Source organism: Pseudochaenichthys georgianus, chromosome 12 (assembly GCF_902827115.2).
Source record: "Pseudochaenichthys georgianus chromosome 12, fPseGeo1.2, whole genome shotgun sequence".
Taxonomy (NCBI): domain Eukaryota; kingdom Metazoa; phylum Chordata; class Actinopteri; order Perciformes; family Channichthyidae; genus Pseudochaenichthys; species Pseudochaenichthys georgianus.
Window position 1 is genome coordinate 16,373,443 of NC_047514.1, and position 12,842 is coordinate 16,386,284.

General features: G+C 39.5%; 1 protein-coding gene across 1 annotated transcript; it reads left to right on the forward strand.

The window, feature by feature from the left end:
• The first annotated feature begins 544 nt into the window (after positions 1 to 544).
• On the forward strand, positions 545 to 7,642 carry mtfp1 (mitochondrial fission process 1). The gene is made up of 4 exons (XM_034095977.2): positions 545 to 727; positions 4,500 to 4,627; positions 4,836 to 5,068; positions 5,603 to 7,642. The coding sequence occupies exons 1-4, from the start codon at positions 658 to 660 to the stop codon at positions 5,667 to 5,669; spliced, it is 498 nt and encodes a 165-aa protein (XP_033951868.1). The 5' UTR covers positions 545 to 657; the 3' UTR covers positions 5,670 to 7,642.
• The last annotated feature ends 5,200 nt before the right edge of the window (positions 7,643 to 12,842 follow it).

Genomic DNA, 12,842 nt, shown 5'->3' on the forward strand with positions numbered 1-12,842 from the left:
CCAGTCCTCTACTACTGGAACAGTACCCTGATTGTGGGAATGTAATTTAGAACCATGTTAGGAATGTGGAGCATAAACAAATGCAGACTAGGACATGTAAGTCCCCTGAGAGTTGCCCATAACGGTACTTTGATTATGGTAATTATACAAAAAACAAAATTGGTATTTTCATATTTCTTCCAGTTGTTAATTGAGAACATATTCATTCAGTTTTTATATATTTATTTAGTGTTTCCACCATTATGCAAATAAACGTACCTTAACAGCTGATGTAGGCTGATCAAACACATGACATGTCTGTTTTCCGGTCGGAAACCCTGACCCCAACCTTAACCGTCTGAATATGAAAACATTTGATTATATGATTTGTTTGCAAAAACTAAATTTGTAAAATAACCAGTATCTCTTTCAATGTAATACTAAATATGTTTGCCTTGTAGGTCATGTCATGTGCTGACAAGTCAGAGTATACAATTTAAATGATAAATAAAGTAAAGAACCCGAAAGACATGTCTGCCTCCGCCCTGTGTTGGGACTTCTCTGCAGGATGCTGTGTGAAGACCACGCCCCCTTCACTGTCCCTGTCGTGTGTCGGCTACGCTCACACTGCTAGTGTATGTTTTACAGCACTGGGGGATGGAGTAAAAGAAAGAAAGCATGGATCCTATTGAAGAAAAAACAAGCAAAACGGTCGACATTTATCGCGACACATGGGTCCGCTTCTTAGGTATGTATTGACGTGTTTGTATACAGGTGTGGCGTCTTCGTTCACTGTATTTCCGACTGTAACAACTCACTGGAGCCGTCATGACCCTGGAGCTGCATGCTAGCTAGCTAAAAGTTAGCTTCGCTGGTAAAATGTCTATTTATAGCGAGGTCATTTTGTGTCCACTGGACAAACATGGACAGCGTCCAATAATGGACTACAATGTCGTTGTTGGTGCTTTGTTTCCAAACTATATTCAGCTGCTTTTGAACTGTTAGCTTTGGAGTTGTGTCTCAGGTCTTTCTCAATCAAGGTTGTTCTGCAAGTTAAAACAATGAGTCACAACCACACTGAGACGCCCGTAGGCATGAACAGACTGATAAATAAGGCAGGCAGAATTTACTTCCTGTTTCCCCTGCTGTGCTACTCTAATTGAAACACAAGGGTCAAGGGACATTAATGACATTGGTTACACTATCACCCAATGAGCTGTTAGCTGAGAAAGGTGCAGTGAAAAAAGGTCTGAAGGGAAGTCAAACTGCAGCAGTTGTCACTGTACATGCAGTCCTCCTGGTGAACATGCTTTAATCTCCTGCACTGACCATGTTATGTCATGACAATCTTTTTTTACAATTCAAAAAACCATAATCAGTTGCCCTAATGTTCCTGCCTGTTCAGTTAAACATCTCCTTTGAGAAGCATATTGACAGCGATTTAAAAGCAGTCCTACAATATGTATGTGTTTTTCAGTTTGTATTTAGCCATGTTTTGAGTTTAACATTAAAATGTGAAAACAATGGTGCAACTCATGGATGAAAAGCATTTCCGTTCTCAGGGGTTGTCAGATTTCCTCTTGTACTTCAAGATATATAAAATAAAAATAATTATTTTACATTAATATTATACTATGTATTTTATATACTCCTCTTCGGAATGATTTCCCACATTTCATGCATCTGTACACACGTTTGCTGTGAATAATTCCTTTGCAGCATTTGATTCCCAGAAACTCTTCTGCAAGTCTGGAAAAGAGAATTTTTTACTGCTGTGGGAAAAAACTGAGATAGTGATTATGCAACAAAGACTGGATTTAGTCTTAAAGCAGGAACTTGCTCTAACTGAGTGGGAAGGAAAAGCCAAAGAACACATTCATTGTATGAGCTGCCTGTCCTAAGGAGATCAGTACCTGTCTTGTTTGGGAACAAATCATATTCACTTTTGTATTCAACACGCTGACATTCCCCCACCAGTGAAATGGATCTAATAATGTATTTGAGACACATGCGACAGTTGGGCAAACTCAAACATTGTGTCAGGGAGGATGATTACATTAGTCATCAATAGGATTTGTCCTCTTATTTCCTGATCTCTTTTAATTCCTTTACGTCTACTTTAATGGTGAACATTACCCCACACTAGGGCTGCTCCATTATGGCAAAAATCATAATCTCGATTCTCGATTATTTGGGTCAATAATTGATATCACGATTATTAAAAACGATTATCCATTTACTTTGAAAACATCCATTTATTGGAGAAAAACATTTGAACAGTATGTTTTTAACAGTTGATTACCCTGAACTTTAAGTACAATTCAACTGGAAATAAAAAAGTAATAATAATAAAAAGATAATCGTTTTATTTCGATTACGTTGTTTTCGTAATTGTTGCAAGCCATAATCGTAATTGCGATTAAAATACGATGAATTGAGCAGCCCCACACACTCTCCACCATCATGCCTGGCTGTGAAGGGCAAACAGTGAATCACAAAGAGTCATCTGAAGCCTTTGCTCAGGTCAGAATTGGACCCCAGCCTATTGTGCTGGGGCATGGCAGATTTTATTATTACCCGAGTGCTATACTGCAAGATAATTTATCTCGCCTCGCCTTGTTATCATGTTTTATTATACCTCTTATCACCTTATGCAAACAGGTGCTTCTGGAGCTCCAGATTTAGCTGCTGCTGACATTTTCAGTGCTGCAGTTTTAAAGGTAAAGCGGTCTAGAGCTATGAGCAAGTTTCATAAAGTTGTCTTATTCTATCCGCCAGCTTTTTTTTGAAGGCCTAACATTAGGACTTGTCATATTTGGAAAAAGCGTAGCAACAATGGCTCAGATCTATTCAAGTATCCTAGTAAGTCATGGCAGTGAGTCAGCGTGCACACAGTACAATGATCCTGAAACTGAAACACTGTGACCGCTTTGATGTCAAAATGTCCTGTGTGTAAAAGCCTTTTACCAGCATTTAGGGAAATGAGCAACAGCTAGGCCTATTGAGCCTAGCTGTTGTTGCACCTGTGATTGCTGTTGTGATGTATACCGGTACATGTTCTCTCTCCTGAGTCACCAAATGGCTCAAATAAGCTTCTGTGGTTTTAGGCAGGGCTGAGTTTGTAGTTTATAACACATGTTGGGTACTGCTTAGTCCTCAACTTTACTGACAACGATTACATTTCAAGGTTAAAGAGTTTGATGTACTCTTTGACTAATTCTTAAAGTCAATTGGAAAAACAAAGCTGTAATGCGAGGTTTTTCTCTTTGTGAAGCTGTGGAAGCGTGATTCACTCAGGCATCTCTTATTCATATCTTATATAAACAAGAGAAAACTGTTTGCCATTCATGTCATTTCTTTTAAGTGTGTTAAGCTAATGTACTTCAGTATCTTAACATGTGTAAAAAATGCAATTGCAATTACAGCATTAAACCCTTTTTAAAATCATAGTAAACATGAATGAACCAATAACACCTCAGCTCAGAGCATCTGCAGATACAAGTCCTCTCCCTATATTTGAATATAACTTTGCATGGAAGTCAATGGGACTCTGTATGGTAACGTCAGGCCAGGACTGTGGCAGAACGTTACGACTGAAGGGATAGAGCTGAAAGTGACACATTTCAAGCACCTAATAATGATGTGAGAGATGTATATCATCCGGACTTTGCTAAACCACAGAGTACAGTGATTATAATCATTGACGGACGCCTAAGATAACAATCTTGTGTGTATCCTCTGATAATCCACTTATCTGAACCTGATTTTGATTTGATTGCTTTAATCAGAGAATAAAAGAAGCCGTGTAAAAGTGTCACCATCAGGGTTTCACTGGCTGTCACTTAGTTTTTTCAGCACAAATAGCAGCAGTCTTTGCACAGTGCTTGCCTCAGGTATGACAGCAGCACCACAGATGGAGACAGCAGCAGCAGCATCTGACTTTACTGCGCTCTGATAGCGGAGTCATCAAACCCAAGATAATATTCCTGTGTGACTGGAGTTATTCTTGTTCTTTGGGGCATGGTGACGTCTTAATCGGTGCACTTTAACTATTCAAACCTTGTGGAATGGGTATTACTTCATTTCCCCAAACGGTTCTCTCTGTTCCACTGCCACAGTGTCAGAGATAAAGTTCAAGTTTATTAGACAACTTTATATTTCATGATATATATATGAAAGGGGCAGGGCTTTGGAGGAGCTACAATTTCACATCATGAGCGCTCCTAGGTGTGAGACTCCACTGAAAATGTAGCGTAGAGTATTAATGCACTGCCCTGTTACTCAGAATGGCCTTTCTTTGTATGAATGTAAAGAACCTAGGGCTTTCATGTTAATAGATTTGCATTACACGATTATCAGGGCCAAAGTAACTCTGGATAAAGAAATGTATCTACAGCAATGTCCATTTGCTATTCAAATAGCATTTTGTCTCGTGTTAGGGGTCGCTAACTAAGGCTATGATGTATTCAAGGAGACTAAAAAGGTTTAAGTCATATCTCCACTTGTGTATTTGTCCACAGGCTATGCCAATGAAGTCGGGGAGGCTTTCCGTGCTCTAGTGCCGAAGAGTTTCGTGTGGGGCAGCTATGCGGTGGCCACTGTATACGTTACTGCTGATGCTGTGGACAAAGGGAAGAAAGCCGCTGTGGTGAGACGATCATTTTGTATATGTTATCTTCATTATTGGTCAATTAACTACAATATTGATCTAAGGCGTCCTGTGGGGCATTGACAGAAACAGAAACTAGAAATGTATGAATGCAATTATTATATGATTTTGTGAACCTACTGTATTGAAACATCATTGTGATAGCTGGGACTTTCCTCACTTTCTTATTTTGAATCTGTCCCTGAAGGCCCACGGGGATAACCCAGGGAAGACGACGCGGGTAGCGGTGGCTGTGGTCGACACGTTCGTGTGGCAGGCCCTCGCCTCTGTCATCATCCCGGGCTTCACCATTAACCGTGTGTGTGCTGCGTCACTGCACCTGCTGGGGAAAACCACCAAGTTGCCCCTGCCTGTCCGCAAGTGGACCACCACGGCTATAGGCCTGTCCACAATCCCCTTCATCATCTCTCCTATTGACAGGTTGGCACACCTTTGTTTCTCTGCATGGAATCTTGCTCAATTTGTTAGATTTAAAAGGTAAAATGTAAAATGTAGTAATCTGCCTCTGAAAATATTCAAAAATAAAATGATATCAAATCGTTTTTGTAAAGAATTCTCCTTGATTATAATTAAGCTACTTGCAATGGAAGACTTCAATACCGAACCATAAAAATCCCATCTTTTTTTCGGTAGGCTACAGGGTCACGTGTTAATGGAAAGTTGGATGGTACCACATTTTTAAATATGTTGCATATGTACACGTTATGATTTAAGAGCTACGAACATTTTTAAAAGACACTCGCACTCACTTTCATTATCAAGTAGTAAAAAAAGGATGTCGGTCTTACCACCAATGGCAGGTTCAGTCAAGTTGTGGTGCCACAAACACGGAACAGCAGCACAGTAGAAACACAGTACAATGTTAAGACATCTCTTCTGCTTTTATGAAATTATTTGGAAAATGTTGTATTATATGTCCAACATAACAATGTTTCCACTTTCTGTGCCCTTTAGGGGAGTGGATTACCTGCTTGACGCGAGCATTCGGAAGGTCTACAATGAGGAAGAGAAGCACGAATAAGGACTGATCCTGTCGACATACTGGCGATCCAAGCACTAAAGAAGACGTGTGAAGAATCATTTCAGAGAGCAATACTCCACAGTTAGTCAAAGAAATACATAATAAACTATATTTTCAAGATATAAGTATGTAACGGTTTTAAAGGTGAAGTCCAGCTCCATGAACATCTTTGGGAACCTTGATTTTAACCTCTCAGGGCAATCTGGATAGCGACACCAATATATTTACAGTATGAATTATGTTTAAATATTCACAGTTAAAACCCTGCGTTATATATTATTCTCCGGCAGGGGTACAGTGTGCGGTTATATGGTTGTGATCTTCCTCACAGACAAATCCTCCACAGTTGTCCTCATGGTTTAGAGTTCTCGCCTCATGTCCAGATGTTAAGGACATTAAACACAAATCCTCACGAGCTGTTTTTCTGTAGTACTGTAACGCCATGCCAAAAAAAAAAAAGCCAGTTTGCCATAAGATCACTCTTATGCTTTTCTTACATAAAGTTTATATATGACTGTTTTTTTATTTCTTTCTGAAAACAAACCTTACTGTTACTTTGAAGAGTGTTTTCTGACTTTTCATCGTTTCATTCACCTTGTCGTTGGTCATGAGAGCCAAAGTTTGCACTGGGAGCATTTTTTACAATCTATATTATTCTAAATGATATATGGTTTTCTTAAACTAAGCATACTTTTAGTAACATTACATTTGAACTTCACAAGTACTTGATTTATTTCTCACTAATACTAAACAAAATGTTAGTCTGAAGCTAAACGAAATTGATGCAAAACTTATTTTGTCTGGGAAATGTTTGCCACACCTATCACTAATGTAAGACTACTTTCATTTAGAACATGTGCAATACATCTAGTGCTGATTTCCTCAAATACTTGTGAAGGTCAGTGCTGTAGCTACGCAGAAAAGGGTTTAAGGGATTCTTTTAGAATGAACCAACACTGTATGTTTGTGTTATTCATTTATTTTCTTTGAGGAGCCAAGTCAAACACTGTATCTCACGCTGAGCTATGCAAGTGAATATCTTACAAAAGTTATGTTGTGAAATAAAAAGGAAAATCTGAAAGTGAAGGTAGCTGGATATTTGGATAAGCTGTCACCAAGAGGAACATGCTGTATTAGGAATGGTTATAATTGCCAACTTTACAACTGTAGTGTACCATATAGCAATAATTGTGTTAAGTGTGTTTGTGTCACATCCCATTATCTTTATTATGAAAGATGTGGTTCACTTTGTCACGGAGAGATGTGCTGAAAAGTTGTGAACATGTTTAATATTTAATAACCAGATCGGTTCACAATGCATGATACTTTCTATCGCTGTTTTTAAACATTGAAACAAATGCTCAAAGCTCCAGTATGGCAATATTGGATGTTCACTCAAGCACAGACCTTACTTTACTTTGTTTAAGGGCATAGATGTTTTTCAAGTGAGGCAATTCGACTTGTAATAGCAGAAACAGCAGACATGTATACAACAAAGACCCCAAAGTGTACACATTTAAAGTGTCATGATGGGCCTGTAACTGTGACATTTAAATATAATGCAACCACTCGTTTGGCAACGTTTTCTATTAATGATACTTTTCATGCTATAAGAAGCACATTAGTGTATCCCATGTAAAAATCTATACATCCATAGTCAATTTAACATTTCAGAATGTACACAACTTTTGTATTGTAAAGGTTTCTGAACATTTTCTTATGTGGCAGTGTGTTCGGAAGGCGGTGTTATGAGTCACATCTTCAGCCTTAACTAAGACAAAATCCGACCTCATTTTTGTTTTCCGTGTGCTGTTATATTTCAAAATGTGAAGATTATTTTTTTCAAAAGTGAAAGCAGCTGTTGAAAACTGAAGCACTGCTTGTTACAATGGACTTCAAGTGTTCCTATTATGTAACAACTTCTGACATGCTGGAGAAAAAAAATCTGTTGTGAAATAAATGATCTATGACAAGCTTTGTGTTTTAATCCTGAGGTTCATCCTCTCCTACAATACGAATATTGACAAGTAAGAGCAGATCCAATTTGCATCTGTGATAACATAATGATTGACACTCTTATGTTTGTGAAAACACATTGAAGCATAATCTAGTCTGCTTCAGGGCCTTTCAGTGAAAACACCTATCTGTGATACAAGTGGCAGCACAACAACGTGCTCTTTGTGCAGCCACACTTTCCGCTTCCTGACCAACCTACCTCACTTTCAGATGAAAGAGGGCGGTTTAACCAATGAAATTGAAGCACCCATCGGCACCGCAGACCAGGCAAATTAAGAGCCCAGCTGCAGTGATTTATCTTGATTGATTCAGGAGGCCACAGCTGATCCCTATTCTTCAGATCAAGTGGCCACATAAAGGGCAAAAGGGAATCCCAGCAGCAGTAAGCACAGTCATGTTGGTTCTTAATCTTGTGTTCGTGGCTCTTTTGGCCTCATCTACTGCCCAGTCAGGTAAGCAGAACATCATTTTCTTCTTTAAGCAGAGGATTTGATACATTTGGTCAGGTTTTTAATTTGTGGAGGAACCTGCTGAAATTGCTGCATTTACAGTCATTCCTCAGTACATCCAGAGCCAGTGGATGATCCCTGACGACAGTCCACAGTATGAAGACACGTATGACCAATATCAACCAGAAAAGGACTCTGTTTGGACCCAGTACCCACCAGGAGAGGTTGAGTTGGGGACAGTGGAGGACTTGAATGTGCCAACTACTCCAGATCCATATGCCTTGACGGAAGACGGTAGGCTAGTAGCAGCAGAGCATCTATAAACCACACCATCAAAGTCATTTTTGTTAAACCTGCACTTTCCAGACTACATTCACTGAGTGTTTTTCTGTTTGTTTTCTCTCAGGGTCAGGAGAGGGAGACTTAGCGGTGTGGAAAATTGTTCTGGTAGTGTCCGTCCTGCTGGTGTCGGTTGTGGGATCTCTGAGCATGTCCTATTACATGTGTTTCTGGAGAGGAGGCAGGATTCACTATCAGCATCAGAAGGGAAATAATGCTTAAAAATAAAGTTATTTTGTATATACGAACTATTCTCAAGCAGTTTCATGTTGTGATTATGTAATTGTATCTTTATTCCTTGGACTGTCTGTGAGGCTGTATGTCTGTATGTCTGCTATACTTTGATGTTTGTTCTTTGTTCCATTTAAATCCAAATGATCTGGCAAGGAAGTGCAAGCAGAATGTCCATTAATGTAAATGGAAAGCTGTTAAGTGTCATATTGATGACGCCAGTGTTTTACCTGGACCTCCATGATTAGGCTGGATGTTTAAATGGGAAAACAAGGTTCTGTAAATGGCTTCTCTGTAAAACAATTTTCTGGACATAGTGTTGAGTTTTGGGAATGGCCACTAGAGGTCATCACTAACATTGTGTTGGTGCCATGCTCCACCTAATTTGACAGACCTGCAGATATGCACACTGTAAACTCTGTATTTGACTCGACTTTACCAGCTTACATTTTGCTCCAAGATCAGTTTGTACCTTAAAGAATAACTTTGCCAAAGATGCAAAAATAAAATGTTGGGATAATTAAGAGAATCCGTGGATATGTGCCGAAACACCACCAAATGGTTCTCCTTGTTTTTTGTGTAGATATTTAGAACTACCATTCTTTAGTTGAGAGAACTGCCTGCACATGTGTTAAAGTTATCTGTATTGCTCATTGAATGAAGCTCCTTTGCATATTGCGTGCCTTAATTATACATGTAGCATAAAAGGCATATGATTTGACATTTGTTTCCTGGTCCTTTTCTGTAACCACCATCCTGCGCTCTTCTCACTTTTCAAACTCAAGTTTATTTTTATTGTTTGCTGCCTTTGGCAACAATTTTCCTGTTCAGAATAATTCATCAGAATGATGGCAGGCTGTTGGCAATACCCATACTGCTAAAAGTAAAGAGTAATGTTTTAATTTGGTGTCAAGCAAGCGGGCTCAGATCAAATCCACAAACATTTATAAGTCCCCCTTGAGCAATATCAGGTGGCATTAGGGGGCCCAAGGAGACAAAAAGCTGATGGATTGAATTAATCTCCCCTCCCGTGATGGATGGGCCTGTTCGCAGGGGGCTGGAAAATGGGAGCATTGTTCATCTGTCACTCAGATTGCCATGTCCCTCCATGATTTGTGCCCGGCTTGTGAAGGCCACAAGTGGCCAAAAGACCTCCCTCTCTCCTTCTCACTCGTCTCACCGCTTTCCCCCCCCAAGCCTTTCAAATGCCTCCACCCCCACACTGATATCCATACAGCCAGATGCAGGAAAACAAGGCTGCACTCAGGACAAGAAAGCATAAATATTTGTCACTCTCGCTTTATCGGGACCGAAGTTGGTCAGATAAAGCGAAAGTGACATAACGCTTTAATGTGAAAAAAGTGTTATTTAATAAACAAGCATACTGTCGTTTGAGGAAATATATTTTACACAATATAAGAAATGTAATTCAATATTTTTTCCATAAGGCAACACAAAACTGGATTGTTTGTTATTGAAAATACACTGAGGAGTCTAATGGAATGAAAAAGAGGCTACTGAATATATTTTGACAGAGAAGCTGATTGAAAAAACACATTTGGTTATCTATGCATATTTGGTTTTGCTACGAGGTTGTGTTAAAAATGATTATCCTTGCAATTAGTTCACTGAGCTTGTGTGCATTATTCTGTTCCATTTTAATATCTTGAATACAGAAAGTTGCATGGCTAATTTATTTTTCAAAAATCGGTTGTAAATCTTATTTTCTTGCTTGAAGGTCCATACAAATACAGAGTGGCCGAGCAAATGTGTTTCATTTAACCCTGTGTCCAGATTATTAGATTACCATGTTAAGCATACTATAACAAAAAACTAAATTTAATTGAGTTTTGGCAATTAACTTTTCCTTTTCCTCCTGTAAGACACATAACCTTTTGTTTAAACTTCAACTTGTTCAATCAATCAATGTTTAACTTGTTAATGGGGGGTTGGGGGGGGGGGGACCTTCTTGGCTCTAAGTCTTTAGACCCCTTTGTTTCTCTCAAGCACCTGCCCCTTCAAAGGCACCTGCCCCTGTAAAGGAGCAGGTGCTAAAAGGTGATTGAATAGAGAAAACAGAGATCTAATTTCTTCACTGCTTTTGTGCAACGTTGGGATTACAAATTGAGATAAGATAATATCTGCTACATGAGAGCAGAGGACACTGGAGATGACTGAATCTGAGGGAAAGCAGCGAAGCAGAACAGTTCCTCAGTAGAGATTAAAAACAGGAAAAGCTACATGTTACAATAAGATACTGGGGAATAGAGAGAGCCCTTGCCTGGTGCATGCTGGGATATCCCATCATGGTCGCAGGGGGCTAAACCGAACCAACCCCGAACCAGACAGTTTCAAATGCTTTACCATGCTAACATTAGCTTATTACCGCTAAAGCAGAGCTAAGTTATGATAGAGAAATCATTATAGAGTATTTATTGAGAAACAAAATGATAGGGCAATTTGAAATATGACCTAATAATAGCTCCAGAAACAAAATAATTCCTGATCGGAACATGAATGTGCACACTAAATGTAACGACAATCCATCCAATAATTGTTCAAATGTATAACTCAAACCCACATGGTGGTGCTAGAGAAAAAGTGAATGGATCACCAAAGCCAATTTGGTTTATCCTCTGGTACAAAAGATGGTGCCATTCCAGTACACACAGGATATTTGAGTGCTGGACAACATCGTCATCTTTAGAGCAATAACCCTTGACTTTTTCGCTTTCACCTTTCAGCTGGCATCAATATAAATGGCAGACTCAACAGGATCCCTTCCCTTAAAATAACATCAAGTAAAATCATTAGTAATGGGCAATGGGCTTCAATAATGGTTACTACAATGCTCACACACACACACACACACACACACACACACACACACACACACACACACACACACACACACACACACACACACACACACACACACACACACACACACACACACACACACACACACACACACACACACACACACACACACACACACACACACACACACACACACACACACACACACACACACACACACACACACACACACACACACACACACACAGAGCTCTCGGTGCCCCCCTTTAGTTAAGGACTGTTTGTGGAAAGGCCACTTTGAGGGCACTAACTGAAATGTTTAACGCTCACTGGTCGATTTATTGAGGTCAGCAGAAGGCTACGTTTTGAGAAACAGAAGAGCGGGCTATGTTTGGATTGATTTTCACGAGTGATTGTATGCTCTGAGCAAAAGAGAAACAAAAGACAATCACTGCACATCAAATCATGCCACAAAAGAAATAAGGCACGGCCACATAAAAAATGAAGGGCAAGGCCAGTGCCGTGTCACTGTGCATTTAACTAATACATATCAGTTTCTGTCTCTGTGCCGTGAAGACAAAAAGCATGCAAAGTGCTGCTGGATTACCCTGTTATGTTCATTTAATTACATTTCAATCTCTGGAGGGGGGGGGGGGGGGGGGGGGGGGGGGTGAGACTAGCACATTACTGGAATTGTACTCAGTGATTTATTTTTTAAACAGCATATTTAGAAGTACAAGTGAGCATGAAGTAATTAATAGAAATATGTCAACAGACAATCAACATTCAGGCTTAAAACACAGAGTCAAGGAGGACATCACATATGTGAAAGCAGTTAATAACATTAATGATCATAAATAATGATAATAGAAAACAAGCTATTGGACCCATAGCATTCCTTATGAAATCAGGACCTTTCTTCTGACAGAGTGAAACTAGAATAATCCTAGATCATGTGGATCAATATGTATTGGCTTAATAAAGAGCCATGCCAAACAAAGAGCAACATGACAGCGACAGGAGCCGTCAGTGATGAAGTGATGATTCCTGATTTGACACATTTGAAACAAGCTGTGTGCTCTGTATGCTCTCTCTCTCTCTCTTTGTGAAATGAATTAGGAGGACATGAAAACTGAGCAGACCTTCAGCGATACATTATGTATGAGGAGCTTGAAGGCTCCTATGAATTCTGTTCAGGTGGCATCAGAGAAAGCAGCCAAGTGGAAATGCTGGCTGGTCACTTAAAGCACACTATCTGTGGTAATATTTCTACATGAAGGCGAAGCACGCGACTTAGGCTATATTCTTCTTCTTCTTG

Excerpts from the sequence above, each read along its gene's own strand:
- mtfp1 (XM_034095977.2), top strand. The coding sequence starts at position 658 with ATGGATCCTATTGAAGAAAAAACAAGCAAAACGGTCGACATTTATCGC. Across the intron at positions 728-4,499 it reads CACATGGGTCCGCTTCTTAG|GCTATGCCAATGAAGTCGGG; the intron begins GTATGTATTGAC and ends ATTTGTCCACAG. Across the intron at positions 5,069-5,602 it reads ATCATCTCTCCTATTGACAG|GGGAGTGGATTACCTGCTTG; the intron begins GTTGGCACACCT and ends TGTGCCCTTTAG.